Raw genomic sequence first — 16,994 nt, forward strand, 5'->3', positions numbered from 1 at the left:
TATTGGCTGGTTTCATTTATATTATTTCTATGAGATGTGAGTAATAGTCTCTAATAATTTTTGTAATTGACCAGAATTGTGTAGTTGTTAATATTTTTCTCTTTAATATTATATTAGACATTTCTTTGAGCTTTATTATATTATTATGAAAAAATAGTTTTGAGTATCTACAAGTATATTACAAATAATAATAGTTTTAAAATAATATTTCAGACAACATTTTTGGTGAAACTGATAGCTCTATAATTACCTTTTTGAATGAAAGACTTCAGTTTTAGAAATTGGTATGGTTTTATTTTTTTAATATTTTCATAATTAAAATTATGTTTTATCATAAAATCAAAGTTGTAAGTTTTCAATACATAATAAATTTAAATTTATGTTCTTACACATTGACAATATTTTATCAATTAGCTATTTTAAATTTTAATAAAACTAAACATTAAATTAAAATATCAGTGTTACACTGATCCATTTAGTCCTGGTGGTCTATGTGTAATGTGTAATCAATAAAAAAAAATATTTGTACAATATGTTATTAATCGTTTTTAACTTAATATCAAGTTATGATGAATGGTAGTAACATTTTATCAAATAACAAAATCATTAAAATTGATTATCATTTATTGATTATAATATAGTATAAATGTATGTAAAAAATATATTACTGGGTAATACAAACAAATTTTAGTTATCTTATAAATTAATAATACACTTAAATAGTGGTATACATGAACATTTAAACATAATTTGGAATTATTTAACATAACATGTATCTTAAATTTTTAGAATAATATTTAAATATTTAATACTGAATAGTTTTAACTTAATTATTGTTTCTTCAAAATAATATTAAGGTAATAATTCAATATCAAAAAAAAAAAATTATACATTTCAATAAAAGTAAATATTAATACCTAAAAATAGTATATTTATGTAAATCCGATTATTTAACTATTAAATATTATATCATATGTTATTAACAAACATTGCAATTATTTTTCGTTAAATTATGTCACTATATATTTAGACAGTACAATTTATAACAGTTGCTGATCGATAATAATATCAGGGTTATAAATGTTTATTTTTAAATGATGTATTTCTGTGAATGAAATATAATTTTTTTATTTAATTCTAAACAATATAAAAAAGTATAAGTTAATAGAATCAGATTATAATGTCAATTTCTAGACTTAATGAACACAAATTGTACATTATTATATTATTATTTTAACACAAATTATAATATTGATAATTTGGCAAATATTTAATGGTAAAAAAATCACATATTAGTATGAAAATTGGATGACAATTATTAAATCATAAAGATGTCTTGTAAAAAAATCAGTCTTCAGAATGCATTGTTTTTTAAGTTATGTTGAGATTCACAATAATTAATAATATTAAATATTGGTATAAATTGGACAAATCATAAATATAACATGGTTTAAAAAAAGAACTTTAGCTTAATAACATATAATAAAAGTAATAAAATAAAACTAATGAATTAATATAATTAAAATTAACCTTTTTATTATTGATATGTGCAAAGTTGAACATGTAAACTAAAAATGTAAAAGACAAATAATTCACACCACTTTATTGATGCAATAATGAAGTAACTAAAGTTATCATTTTAGGATTGTTATCCAAAAATATTTTTTGTTACACCATTGTTTGTAAGAATAATAAATATGTCTAATTTACAATTAAAGTAAACAAATTACATAACATTGTGTAAAACAAACTTCATACGTAAAACTGATAAAATTTAGAAGCTATGTTAATCCATCATCAATTCAAAGTGCACAGATCCTCTGTTGACACCATTTTTTTTTATGTACAATATTTTTTGCCCATGCTTTGCACAAAATATTGATTACAATGCTTTCTAAATTCAGGAAAAAAAAATTATTAAAAACAATAAATACATGGTTTCATAAATACACTCACTTGCTGGACTTTTGAAATGAATTGCAACCAAAGGGCTTAGGTATCCTTCAGAGTTTTCAAATGGGAAGAAGTAACCAGGAAATCCAGGAATTGGCCAATATGCCATCGGCCCAATGAGTTCTTTGTCAGACACAGTTTCTCCCTCACATGATACCCATACAGTTCTTAACTGAAAGCAAATTAAAAGATTTGTGTCAAAATATTGATTTGATTTTATTACATAAAAAATAAATAAATTATCGTTTATTTATAGTATTATACTACATATAATCAATGATAATATTAAGCTTGTATAAGTCAATATAGAGTTTAATGATTATTTATTTATACTATTAAAGTATTTCATACTTTATTATGACCTATGCTTTCCACTAATACTTTAAAGTATGTATCAAAAATACTTACCTTTTCTGGGTTCGTTATTTCTTTAATGTGGTCTTTTAAACTTTTCGGCATATCGTGTGGTAAGTCATTTGGATCATCATAGAATATAGGATTCCAACCATAAATCTAGAAAATATAATTTTGTATTTTTGTTGCATACATTTATTATAATATGGTAATAAATAAATTTACTTGAACCTATTTTAACCTAACCTAACGCTGAAAAAGTATATAATATAGTGTTTTGCACAGAGACCTCTAAATTTTTGGACTATTGTACTATTTTAACTATTGAATTCCTTACTTTATTTAGCTTAAGAAAAATACAAGGTCCTTGACGATGAAAATTGAATCGATTTTCTTCTGTACAAGAATTGAATGCTTTCACATCAATATCACAGACCTTTCCTTTACCAGGTGGTTTATCGTAGTCACAAGTTGCAATATTTTGACCTCTTCCTGGAGTCAAACCTGGTTTCTTGTACACTTAACCATAGAAAAATAAAAATAAAATTAATAGATGCATAAAAACGTATTCAGTAAAAATAATTTTACCATCTAAAAATTTAACGAGTCTTTCAGTCCATATTGAATAATCTTGAACAGATTTACTATTTATATGAATTAAAGTGCTATGAGTTTCGTTAGACATAGGTCTAAATCCCAAACCTATAGAATACATATATAATAAAATATTAATATTTTAGTATTTAGTTTGAATAACTTTGATTTTTGTACCTGGATTTGTTCCAATTAGTGAATGTTCAAGTTGTCTAGTCGGAGTACGTGGATCAAGAGTTTGGAAGAAAAACCACAAAACTACTCCAAACATAGCGACAAGCGATAAATAAAACGCTGTATAATATAATCCAATTTTGGCTAAAATGTAAAAAAAATAACAATGAAAATTATTTATTTAATTTTAAATGATAATCAAATTATTTTAAAATGTAAATTATTAAAAAATATACAGAACATGTTAAAAATTGTATCAAAGTTAATTATTATCAGCAGAAAATGTTTTGTTGAATTATTTTAACTGATATAAATATATAATATGATTCATACCAGGTGTAACCGACCCACGGCTCACAAAAGTATTACCAACTGACTCATGACCATTTTATAAAAATTAGTCATTTTTGTAGGTATAAATAAAAATAAAAATTGTATTTTGATAAGATTTTAAAAATTACAAAATATCTTACAATTTTTTAACTATCATTAAAAACATGGCATTCAGTATCAATTTTGCGCTTATTATTTTAAGACATTTTAATAATTAAAATTTAATTTATTATTTTTTACAAATAAGGAATGTGAACCTGCAGTTTTTAATGACGAAAAAAACTAGTGATTAACATGTAAATATTCAGTACTTTAAACACACATGAATAGAGACATAAGTTTGATAAATGAACAAAAATAATATTATATCTATTGTAAATTTTATCAAAATGGATAAAATAAAATGCAGTATAAATGTAAAATTGGAATGTGGTCTGCAAGTTAAAAAAGGTTGGGCACACCTGATTTATATGGGTCTAATAATTTTTCCAGTAACATTTTTTACTATAAGTAATAAATCATGTTTTACTGTCCATCTTTAAAATAGAATTAATAAATTCTATAGAAAAATATTTCTATTTCTTAAACTAAATCTTTTTTAAATTAAGTAGGTACAGTAGAGCGCCGATTATTCGCACTAATTGGGACCGAAGGGGGTGCGAATAATCGATTTGTGCGGATAATCAAACAACCATAGAAATACTATACTAAATATAATATTCATATATAATATAAAAAATATAATAAAAATATATATAATGTATTTATTTGAAATAATAATCAATTTTTTTTTTTGCTAAATTTAAGATTATGTACAAACATATTATCTACATTGGAGTGAGCCATAGTAGATAATAAAATAATCTCGCATTTCATTATATGTACACAATAAAAGGAACATAAAAAATGATAAAACTAAATTAAATTAAACTAAAAATAAATTTGTACACAAAAATTTTTGTAGTGCGAATAATCGACGCTCCACTGATAAATAGAAGTCATAATATTTTTATTTCATTATCATTTTTTTACGGTTACATTGCAAACTGGACTACTGTTTATGTTTCAATTTAATTGTTGTACATCGTTGAACTGTTTAGAATACTATTCCAAATTAAAGGAAACATTAACAGGGTACTAATAACAAACTATGTTTATTAATTTATTTTAAATTTTACTGGTTTTGTTCATCAATTTCTGTATTTTATCTGTTCCATTTAAAATTAATTACTCATTAATTCCTATGTTTAGTACATCACTTTTAAGTTACATATTATCAGCCAGATACAGTTCATGCATTCAACTTTAAAATCTATCAAATCTTAATTACCCTATACAGGATTTCAATTGTTTACACGAGCCAAACACAAAAGTGAACTAAACATTTACTAGACATATACGACACATTTTAAACCGATTATACAGATCAATATCATCTTATTGAACTATCAACTAGCAAACCTATAACTAAGGCAAAAAAAACGTAAAAGGCATCTACTGCGGAAAGACGAGACTACTCTTACCCCAACTGGACGGTGTGCGACCAAATATTTCTCCGGTGTCTTTGTCGTAGGCATACAACACGAACCTCTTGGACAGTGGCAATTTGCGTTTGTCCGTGTCAAAGCCGATGAACGTTGTTTTGCTGCCGTAGTTCATTTTCGTATCCTCGATGAGCATACCAAAATACCAAAAAAAGCCTAATGAATAGACTCGTTTAAAAAAAAAAATGCCTATCGACGAATAGTCACTGTTTCAGCGTCCCGCCGATAACGGCAGGTAAAAAATAATAAAACACAATAATAAAAATAATGATAATAATTTGAATTTGTATAATTTGCTGTAAAGAAAACTTGTTCAGACCAGCGGAAACGCAGCTAACGCACCTGCTGAGACCCGCCCAAAATCGTTTTGTTCACGATCACCGCACCAATTACCGATAAATGATAATAACAATAACAACAACTAATTATTGCCGTTACTATCATCTTGGAGGCGCGGTCGGCGATCGCGTTTAGTGCTACACGTCACTACGCCACCACTGGTCAGTAGCTAGCACAAAATGTTCACCTAGCGACTTAGCGAGAAGAGAAGTTTTTTGAAAAAAAAATCCCCAGTATAAAAAATAAAAATTAACCTATTTCTGATAAATAATTAATAATTTTTATGGTAAAATAAAATATTTTTTTTATGGTATCCAATTACGTACAATGCTGCTATAGGCATAATCAGTGGTGGATTTAGCGTCAGGCAAAGTAGGCAGATTCCTAGAGCGGCAAATTTTTAGGGGCGGCAATTTTAGGCCAATATTTTACTAAGAATACTAGGTTTTTTTTGATTTTCTAATGTAGGGTGATTACTCTGAAGAATGGCAAATAAAAATGTTTAATATTTAAATATAACACATTCTTGTTAATATAATTAACATTTCTTCTTTATTTTATAATACATAACAATAAACGTCCAAGTAAATTATCGAACGACTGCCAGAAAGTATATTATCTATTATCTAAATACTATTTACTAACCATAGATAACATATTTCGTTATTTTGTTTTTTTTTACTAATTCGTAAAAATTTTTAATAATCGGTCGTGGGTCGTTCGATCGCACGGCGTACACACTACACGCACAATACATACATAATATATGATAATAATATATTATTTTATACGAATACGGGTGACGATCGGTTCGTATTGGAACGATAATCTAATTATAAACCAGTCACTGTGAATATTTTTATATAATATTATATTCGTACGTACTAAAAGCAAGACGCAAACAAATTAAATAGTTTATTTTTTTACATTATTAATTGTATGTTGTATAATAAAAAGTATGAATTTTTAAGTTTGATTATTTGCTATTGTTTTATTATAATAACATAATTTAAATTTGTTTGAACACGTTAGTTTGTTGAAGGAACTTAATTATATCTATATAATAATAATATAATTATATTTAATTGGTAGAGCAAATTTATTCAAAAACATGGTGATATATTATATTTTAATAAGAATATACTATTGTATATTATGTACTATTTACTTGATTAGAACAGTTTATTAACATAACTAATAGTTATTGTTTAGTATCAGTATTTATGATATATTTTTTTAGTAAGTAGTTATGTTAAATAAGTACTTACTTAAAAATATGTTTTCTCGTCAATAAGTTTAATGGGGTGGCAAAATTTGCCTAGGGGCGGCAATTGTGTAAATCCGTCTCTGTATATAATATATAGTAGGTACCAACCTACCTACTAAATTGCATAAGATAAATAATGGACGACTACGAGTTGTTTACCAATTGTCGAATTGGTTCCCGCAAGCTTTCATGATAATACAATGTTGTTAAATTAATTTTTCAATAAATTATTATGATATTATATTCAATAAGCAATAGCCGACAATTTCCTACCCATTTTATACAGATCCGTCCTAAGTCTGTATAATAGAATTATTATAGATGTATAAAATATTTCATACCTACTTCAAGCACTATCTAGAATACCTAGGTGTAGTTTAATGGTTAAAAGTGTTGATCAGTATAATATATTCATATACATAGGTACGTATATTATTATTGGTCAATAATAAATAATAATATTAGATTTTGAACAGAGTGATGAATGTATTGATTTTACAATGATGTGTGTTTATTTTTTAATTTTTGTGTCTGTCATCAGTAGTAATAGACAATAGTGCTTTAAGTTTTAACTTCAGCCACGATTTGAAAAGGAAAGTGAATTTAGTTGTTACTTAAGGGGGGGGGGGGGGGTAAAGTAAAAATTTCCATTCGTTTTTAAAAGCGTCAGAAAAAAACCCTAAAAAATTAACAGAAAAACGGAAATTTTTACGCAAAATCAGTTTTCAACACAATCGATTTTTTATTTTGCTTGTAACTCAAAAAACAAATCATTGTAAATACTTAAAATTTTCACCAATTGTTTATATTAGCGTTATCTATTTACGATTAAATTTTTAAAATATTTTGACTTTTTTAAGCTATTTATTGACAATTTAAAATTAAATTTTTTGAAATGCCGATAAAATAATTTGGCTTTGGCATTCCAAAAAATTATGAAAATTTAATACAAGGTTTATTATAAGTTTTACTTATCGTAGTAAAAAAAAATCAAAAATAGTCATAATTTTTGTTTATAAGCATTTAAAATTCAAATGTTTACGAAATATGTCAAAATCGCGAACATTTGCAAGGAATTTTGAAGTTGAAAATTCATAAAATTGTTGTGATATATAGTTTACTTAATGTTAAAAAACCACTACAAGGTTCTCCATAACTTTTTCTTCAAATAATTGTATAACAAAATTCTAGCGTCAATATAGAAAAAATGTTATGAGCGTATGAAATTTAAGTTTTTACGAAATCGCATAAAATAAAGATATATTACAATTTAAATATAGGTAATAACTAATAATATAATATATTTTAGAGTCTAGACTAACAAATCATCTCCGTTCAGAATCGTTTTTCATGTACAATGACAGTAATGACACCTATTGATACCTGCATTGTCATTGCAATCAAATTTAACACACCCATTATAGTGACCTACTCTATCCATCTCTAGTACCTATATAGCAGAGCGATACTCACTTTTGCCCACCCTTTTTTTCCTTACATCAATAATAACAATTAAGTGAAACTAAATAATTACTACTGGATACAACTAGATATAACATTATATTTATAAACTCTCCCAGACATCGTAAGACCTAATAACATAATATTATAATAGATTGTTGATTTGTACATATTTTATAACAGTTGTATACTGATAAGTCATAAACTCATAAGTAATTTTATTTGGGAACCAATTCGTACACTTTATTTGATCCGTGAACCAATTCCACATTACTTTAAATAATATACCTACATAATATACTATTACTATTCTTAAAAATTATCTATATTTAATTTAATGAGCTCTTCATATAGGTATTACTGCTTGTCACACTCATCCAAATTATTTGTTTTATTATTTATGAATTTATTATATTTTAAAATATTATTGAATTATTATACATTATTGTATAATTTTTATTTTTATTAATTTTTATAGGTACTGAAGCTTTTTTTTTATTTCCTTAGTAATTGTTTTCCACAAATTGTTTACCACATAGGTAATCATTATCGCAATTGTGTTCACTATAATACTCAGGAGTTAGTAAATTCGTTTGAAAATTCATTTAATTTTCAGCGTATGACTGTCTAAAATCATAGATATCTACCTATAGGGCTATAGCCGTCATTTTGCGTATCATCCATGTATTACATATTTTACTTATTGTAATCATTGTATGAAACAGTGAAAAAATAAAAAAAATAACTTTCTAAGCTACCTAATTTTATTCAATTTTCTAAGCCTGAAACGAGCTTCAGTTAATTTTTATTCACCTTAAAAATGATAACAAAAAAAAAACACTGCTCACAATATAAAATTAAATTGTTAATAACTATTCATGAATATATAATAAATACTTTGAAACTTAGAATTCCTTATTTTTGGATTAATTATTTTTATTTTCGTTTGGTTTACGTTCAGTAATAAAATAAAACATATCTACATTCTATGGACCTATGGTAATAACTATAATGAGTATAATTATTTAAAAACATTGATAACTTTTAGACTGTGGTGTATTCGATGATATATTGCTATTTATTCCTGTATATTATATTATTTATATTGTATCTTTTTAAACAGTAGGTAATTTCTAATTACACATATTAATGTATTATATTTTGAACAAAACATTTTTAATAAAATACAGTAAATGCTAATGAACTCATTTACTTATAACAAATTAACAAAAATTTATTAAATTAAAAACTACTCTGTTACAAGTTTTAACGGCATTGTTGTTGTAACTGTATCATTGTTTCCGAAATAGGTAGTTAATTATTATATTTGCTTAGTTAATACATTTAAAATGTTTTAATAAGGTTTCACACTATATTCAGCTGTTTACAATAAATGTTTACTTATCTAACGGTTACAAGATATTATAACTGATCATAATACTATATATAGTTACACAACAAACGTTATATCGACACATTTTCAACAATATAATATTTTTAAAAGCGCTTAAATATTTTAAAAAAAATTCTCCGAAGAAAAACAATATGAATGAATATGAACGAGTTAACATGATGGAAGATAATCGTTGGACAAATATTTTGAAATGTGACATTATGGAAAATATTACACAAATGGGAGATGCAGAGAATCGTGATCGTTTATCTGCATTAGACGCCAAATTGCTAAATGAAAATATTCATCTTCATAACATAAAAAAAAATATGGGAAAATATTATGAACAATTTAAAGAGGCGAATGAAGACTTTAAAGAGTTCATTTTATCAGATGCTAAAAGTAAGATTTTGTTGGAAAGATACAGACACTTAGATCCAGATAAAATAAAATCGAGCATAAATAATTCTATACACGCAATTAATATTATGTCAAATGCACGAGTTGGCCATTTTAAAACAGCATTAAAAAATTTGGAGAATTTACAAAGCCATCCAAAACCACAGAAAAGTAAACAGGGATATATAAAAAAAAAAAAAATGGAAGCAACTATGGGAAAAATTGTAAACAAAGTTAAGAAAATTGCACTGGTTGACTTTACCAAAAGAAAGACTAAAAACATGGTAAATGATGTTAAACAAAATTTAATCAAGTATGATACGGTGATAGAACAATTACAAACCGACGCTAAAGCAATGGCTATGGTCGTTATGAAAGAAATTGAAACTGGTACAAACTTTAACGAAGACTCAGTGAATTTTATTAAAAGTTATTTTGCCGAGAAGGACGCAAAAGAAAGATTTATCAGTAAAAACACGTCTTACATAGACAAATTAAATTCTATAATGGATTCAATGGAATATAGTAGGTAAATTTACTAAATTTTATTAAATAGCGTACGTACGATTTTAAAATCAACCGCAATCGATAATTTTATGAATATAAAATACAATATTACAAAATTCAATTTAATATCATTTTATTTTTGTAAAATACCATTTGAAAATCAAATTCATTTTTTAATAATTTAATGATTATAGTCACTGATCGCTATCAAATAAATTAATTATTAGTTACTAAATTTATTATTTAATTTAGAAAGACATTAATGCGAGAAAAACCACCTACACAAATTGCAGAAACATTTTATTCGGAACTTCCATGGACAACTGATACATCTGACGAACCATCAGAAAATCCAATTTTGGAAATTGAAAAAAAAAAAAAAAAAGAAAAAAACGATAACAGTTGGTGTAATAATATTTCACAATTTGGAATAATGTATTATGCCGATCAAAATGAAAAAACTAAATTTTTGAACAATTTAAAAAATAATATAGAAGTTTCATCATTCGACTATAAGTTTCCTGAAAATATCCTTGATTATACAACTCTTAGTGATGTTCAACCAACAAACGATGAGTTAGCTGCTAATTACATACTAAAACAATCAGAATCTAATAATTTAAAAGATTTAATAAAACATATTGAGTGCACTAAAATTGATTTAAAAAACTTAAACAAGTTAACTACTTTAAGAAAAACTTTACGGAATTTATTATTCACGGAAATGTTACATAAAGAAGAAACTATAAATAACTTGAATCTTTTGACAATCAAAGATATTGAATTTACTAAACAAGTGGAGATTTTTAAAACCTTCATTGACGAGCAACATAAAAAGATGTCTGATGTTGACCAAATCAAAACACATTATTTAAAATTGTTTAATAATTTGTATTTTCATGTTGACAATATTAAAATTATACTCAAAAAACTGAATGTAAGTGTTTCATTGCATTTAAACATATAAAATATCTAACAGTATAATACCTTCGATTTTTTAGGTTACAGTTGACGATAATAAACAAATATCATTTATCAAAATTAATCTTACTTCACAAGAAAATACATTAGATACTGCCACTGAGGAATTTTTGAAATTAATAGAAGAAATAAAATCTATGATTGGCGTGATTGATGGAAAATTTCGTTGGTGTAATTTAATAATTCCGGATGAATTTGATTCCAAACAATTGAATTTTGCACGTGCGATGTATGTATATAAAGTTCAAGAATACATACAAGCAGATATAACGAAAAGAAGATTGAAATTTTCGCTTTTATTAAAAAAAAATAAATCGATAGAAATGCCAAAAAAATCTGGAGAAGACATTTTAACTAGAGATGATATGAAAAGACAAGCTGAAATAATTGTAAAATATTTCAATGAAAAGGACACAGATAGTTCAAAAAATAAAAGAAAACCAATTTCTTTCAGAAAAAGTTTTATATAGTTTGACGTAATAAATCAAAATTAATGATCTTTGAATATGCAAATAAATAACAATCTTAAGCTTAAGGGGCCGCTACACCAGCATTTGTTTTCTCTGTCTATCTCCCACATAATATATATAGACTTTAATTTCCGGTCGAGCCTGGAAGAATTAGTGCCCCAATACTTGAACAGTGCTCCTAATTTTTTTTGACACATTAACATACTAGGTACAATAGGTACATATATTCTAATTGTAATAATTGTAAATTTAAAACTGTATTATATGAATATAGGTACCTATACAAATAGAATCAAGTTGTATGTGCAATGTGCATACGACATTAATGTGCTAGACATAAGTACTTGTATATTTTTTAAGTTAAAAATAAAATTACATATTATATTAATACATACCTAATGCATGTTTTTATATCTAACTATACACATAAACTTAGTAGGTAATATATAAATGTGTAATTATGTAATAATTGATAAATTAATTTTTTTATTTTCCATAGGCGATAGGCCATTGTCTATATTATAGAGTATAGACTAGTAGGTACAGTAGTACTTCTTTAGTCATATTAGGTACATATTTTGACATTTAGTGCACAATATTTTAGTCTGATAAATAAATCAATAAAAATTATGTGGTGGTACACAAATATTTTTTTTTATTTTACTATCACGACAAATACAATTTTCATTATCTCCACGAATATAATGATGGAGTTAAATATAATTATACACAAATTTGAAATTTTACTATCGCCTCGTGCGCACGCCTATGGATATTGGATATATTTGCTAACCAATTATTAAAGTAATGCTGAGAATTATAATTTACTGAATTATGAAGAATTATCTTTATCTTAATAGTTAATATAAATTGTAATCCATTGACGACTTTCTGTGTGGTGATGGGCACTGATGGCTTTAACTTAAGGTTTTTGGAAAAATAAGGGTTTAGAAGAAATGTCGTTTGAAACAAAATGTTGTCTATAACAAATATCTGTTCTATCTTATCTGTTAAAAACTTGATATTGAGATAAGAGACAACGAGTGAGCCAGAAACACATTTTACAATAATTGTAGGTATATGATTTTATTATAATTTATTATTTGAAATTTGGATAGGATTTAAGTACGTAAACTATAAAAAAATGTTTTTGAATACTATTCGTGCATTGTCGTCTACACTTTTCAAAGCATCAAGTGGTTTAACAACCGGCAATAAAATTGTGTCTGTAAGTTTATACCAATACATTACCTACCTTATTTATTTTTCATTAAACTATATACCTTTAATTTAACTGAACTTTATTTCTATTTAGAACAATGGAAGAAATTTGTACACCAGCTTAGTGAAATATAATGAATTGTCTACTAAAGATGAAACACAACGAGATTCACCAAAAGATAGGTCGACTGTGATTCCGGCTGAAACTAGCATTGAGTATTTGAAAAGTGATGGTATGAAACTATGAAATTATACACATACATTATTTTTTAGAATAAATAAATATTTCTATTGAATTATTTTCTAATAGATACAGAATCTTCAATCACAATGTTGATTTATTTTCCTTCTTTTATGAACCAAAAATGACATAGAATGCTTATCAATATTACCACAAAGGTTAATGTAATCCAAAAAAACATCAAAACATTAGTTTTGCAATAAGTAAAAAAGGTGTCTTGCTTAAATATTATTTATTTTTCAATGATTTAAGAATATCCATTGCCTAATTTCCTATGAATTAGATTATGTCAATGTAGTAAATGGTAAATAATGGTTTAGTTTTACTAAAAATCAATTCATTTTTTTTTAGATTTTAAATCTTTAATAATAAAAAGCACCTTAGTTCATTTTCACAAACAGCTATTTGTAAAATATTTTCTAATTTTTAAGTTAATAAAACAGTAAAATACTGTTATATTTAATGAAATCATGAAATATTAAACATGTACAAATAAAAAAAAAAAATTATTCATATGGAAATTACTAAAAACTTAAAATATACTTCATGTTAAGTTTTATTTTATAATTTATGCAATACAATATTATCAAAGAATATTCAAAATTATAATTAATAAATAATCTTTTTACTTATTTTAGTTGTTTTGGTTTATTAGTTTATATTTTTATTAACTGATTATTTATTTTATAATAACAAAGACATTAAAATTAAAAATAAATTTAAAGAGTAATTAATATTACCTATACATTCTGTAATTTAACAAAAAAATCTAGAACTAAGATTACCAAAACATAAATCATCATCTTATAAATTTGAATTGTTTTTGCAATAGCCTTGCAATTTGATTATTATATTTTTCCTAATTACACAGGTTTTTAATTAAAAATAATTATGAGTAACTTTAATATTTTATTTATCTATAGCATATAAAGCCACTTATAGAAATGATCCTGTGTGGAAAGAATATCGCAGAAATCACAAAGGAAGTATTCCACCAAATAAAACTAGAAAAACATGTATTGTGAGTTGAAAATTAAATTACATTGTTTATAGTACTAATATATAATAATTATATGTATTCATATTTAGAGGTCTGATATGATTGCAACTGGTAATCCATGTCCAATATGCCGTGATGAATACCTCATACTTGACTATAGGAATGTGGATTTGCTCAAACAATTCATATCTCCTTATTCTGGAAAACTATTATCCTATAAGTATGTATATTAATTTTATGTGAAATTTATAATTAATTGGTATTTAGATTTTAGAAAAAAAAACTCATTTGATATTATTTTTACAGTTTTCATTATTTGAATAATAAAAGTTTTAAAGATAATCATATTTATTTATTAATATTCTCCATGATAGATATAAAATATAACAAAATCAAAATATCAGTTTTAATTTTTTTTTTTATTATTATTATTATATTTGAATACTAAAACCTTGTATTTTAAAAACTTAAAATGTATAGTTATGTATTGCATTTATGGTAAACTTCATAAACATTTTATAAATAAGAAAAAATAAAGTTTAAGCACTATTGTATAACATTTATATTAGTTTTAACAATTTTATCTAATAGATTATTATACTGGTCAAAGATACCTCTACATTTAAAATTATTTTTTATTTACATTATTATATGTAGAGGTACAAAAAAAAATATTAAATTTTTATAATTATTAACGATTACTGAATATTGATCATCTGTTCACTAATTTATATAATATTGATATGATATATATATATATTTTTACAGATTAACTGGAATTTGCCAAAAACAGCATGAAAAATTGATAGTTGCCGTAAAAAAAGCCAAAGACTGGGGATTCATTAAATTTGATCTTCCAATTAAACATTACAATTATGATGAATTTAAAAATTCAAATTAGTATAATGTTTCAAACATAAATAATGTAATTGAACTTGTACAAAAATACATGTTTGATTTTGTAGCTGCACATTTGTATAATTGTGTTATTTGTTTTAATAATATTTTTATAGTTTTATACTATGGGTAAGTTGATAGAGTTATATTAAAAATTATTTACAATATACACAAATTAGTAATAATTGTGTTGCTACAATATTTAAATTTAAGTGAGCAGTCAATGTATGATACAATGAATAAATATAAAATAAAAGGCCTTTACAAATTTAATCTTTAATTTTTTTTTAAAGTTATTAATGGAAAATAAACATTTAATGATTAGTATTTATATATAAATAAATGAATAAATATTATGAATTACTGATGTAATAAGTGAATTTAATGCATAAGTATTTTGTATAAATTAAATGTCAATATTTAATTTTTTTTTAAATATTGTTCATTAATCATAATAATAATTTCACAAAAAAATGTTTAAATATGATTATAGCTATATAATTTAAAAAATGTTTATGTTTTTAATTTTATTGAAGTAAAATGTAATTATATATTAACAACTTTTAATACTCCAATCAGATATTTTTCAACTATAAATAAAATAGCAAAATAAAAGGTAGATATTTACATCTTGATTTCAATGCATAAATTATTTTTAACTATGTTAAAACTATAATTACATACTATAATATACATTACTTTTAATAGTAGAGTTGGTTTTTTAACGTCCTAGTGTTAGAATATTTGAGTAGGTATTTTATATACATAAATATACTGATGATATTTTTATTGAATATTTGAATGTTGCCAACTGCTTACTGTATAATATAGGGAAAAATAATTATGGTTATTTGGTATACAAAATAGTGTGTTGTACTACATCATACAACCATTTAATGAAATTGAATTGTTTTTTTCTTATTACAAAACTATTAAAATTCACTCACAAATAAAAATAAAGTAAATATAATTGGTATAAAAAATGAATAAATAAAAACTATTTTGCTGATATCAACTGTAGGTAAAAACAAATGATTATTATTATTTATGTTATTTATGAAATTATCCTGGATTTCTGTCTGAATGGATATCTAATACTCTAATATAGACCTATAGGTATAGTATATACCTATCTTGTGTAGTTGTGTGTTTATATATATATATGTGTAATATTATTTTGTGGAGAGTTGTTATTATTTGTCGAATGAATTTAACGTAAATTGTTCAACTGTATATAAAGTTAATATGATCAATATGCAACTATAAACTAGCATGCAGTACAGCCTGCACCCAACATTAAAGTAAATTAACGTTGGTATAAGTAATGTGAAACGATTTTGAACTTGAAACAAAACCAGATTCATTACAACTATTAATATTGTTATAATTTTTGTAATAATTTACTTAATATGCACTAAAAGGGAGGTGGACAATAGGTCACCGCTCTGCAGTGCTTAAAGGTTATAGTAGTCACGTTTCCTCGTCATTGAGAAAGTCACTATATAGTATATAGAATGTGTTAAAATTTAATTTAATAATAAATATTAATTCATTGTGTTAAAAAAAAGATTCTGAGAGAAGACGCCTAGACTGTCTATTAGCCAATGTCACTTAAAATATCTGTACTCGTATTTCCAGGTATTATACTTGTGCTATTATAATATCTACAGTAGATTGAATTATTTTTTTCAGAACGCATTGCATTGCATTTATTATATTATTAATTATCATTAACTCTAAAAATATGTTAGCGATTCTCAACCTTTTTGGATTCATTATTCATGACATCTTTATTCATGAGAATTCAACACTGCATCGCCTTTACATTAAAATATTAATTAATTTAAACCACACATTTGAGACGAA

At 24.4% G+C, this 16,994-nt stretch overlaps 3 protein-coding genes across 3 annotated transcripts; 2 read left to right on the forward strand and 1 right to left on the reverse strand.

Annotated features, from left to right (window-relative positions):
* Positions 1-606: 606 nt before the first annotated feature.
* Positions 607-5,338, reverse strand: LOC132927059 (sodium/potassium-transporting ATPase subunit beta-2-like). The gene is given in 8 exon segments (XM_060991505.1): positions 607-1,835; positions 1,837-1,894; positions 1,957-2,125; positions 2,362-2,466; positions 2,645-2,826; positions 2,896-3,009; positions 3,079-3,219; positions 4,932-5,338. Coding segments are annotated over 8 exon segments (975 nt in total). The 5' UTR covers positions 5,089-5,338; the 3' UTR covers positions 607-1,786.
* A 4,226-nt stretch (positions 5,339-9,564) lies between these two features.
* On the forward strand, positions 9,565-11,769 carry LOC132924472 (uncharacterized). Its single transcript, XM_060988810.1, has 3 exons — positions 9,565-10,340; positions 10,571-11,255; positions 11,320-11,769. Exons 1-3 carry the CDS (start codon positions 9,565-9,567, stop codon positions 11,767-11,769), a joined length of 1,911 nt encoding a protein of 636 aa, XP_060844793.1.
* Positions 11,770-12,799: 1,030 nt separating this feature from the next.
* LOC132924407 (small ribosomal subunit protein mS40) lies at positions 12,800-15,201 on the forward strand. Its single transcript, XM_060988700.1, has 5 exons — positions 12,800-12,997; positions 13,085-13,223; positions 14,155-14,252; positions 14,321-14,451; positions 15,000-15,201. The coding sequence occupies exons 1-5, from the start codon at positions 12,914-12,916 to the stop codon at positions 15,130-15,132; spliced, it is 585 nt and encodes a 194-aa protein (XP_060844683.1). The 5' UTR covers positions 12,800-12,913; the 3' UTR covers positions 15,133-15,201.
* The last annotated feature ends 1,793 nt before the right edge of the window (positions 15,202-16,994 follow it).

The sequence above is a fragment of the Rhopalosiphum padi genome, chromosome 3 (assembly GCF_020882245.1).
Source record: "Rhopalosiphum padi isolate XX-2018 chromosome 3, ASM2088224v1, whole genome shotgun sequence".
Lineage (NCBI taxonomy): Eukaryota > Metazoa > Arthropoda > Insecta > Hemiptera > Aphididae > Rhopalosiphum > Rhopalosiphum padi.

What these genes read in the sequence shown, in the direction of transcription:
- LOC132924472 (XM_060988810.1), top strand. Translation starts at nt 9,565, where the DNA reads ATGAATGAATATGAACGAGTTAACATGATGGAAGATAATCGTTGGACA. An exon ending in GATTCAATGGAATATAGTAG is followed by an intron (nt 10,341 to 10,570) that starts GTAAATTTACTA and finishes TATTTAATTTAG; the next exon opens with AAAGACATTAATGCGAGAAA. An exon ending in TTATACTCAAAAAACTGAAT is followed by an intron (nt 11,256 to 11,319) that starts GTAAGTGTTTCA and finishes TCGATTTTTTAG; the next exon opens with GTTACAGTTGACGATAATAA.
- LOC132924407 (XM_060988700.1), top strand. Translation starts at nt 12,914, where the DNA reads ATGTTTTTGAATACTATTCGTGCATTGTCGTCTACACTTTTCAAAGCA. An exon ending in AAACTAGAAAAACATGTATT is followed by an intron (nt 14,253 to 14,320) that starts GTGAGTTGAAAA and finishes ATTCATATTTAG; the next exon opens with AGGTCTGATATGATTGCAAC. An exon ending in GGAAAACTATTATCCTATAA is followed by an intron (nt 14,452 to 14,999) that starts GTATGTATATTA and finishes ATATTTTTACAG; the next exon opens with ATTAACTGGAATTTGCCAAA.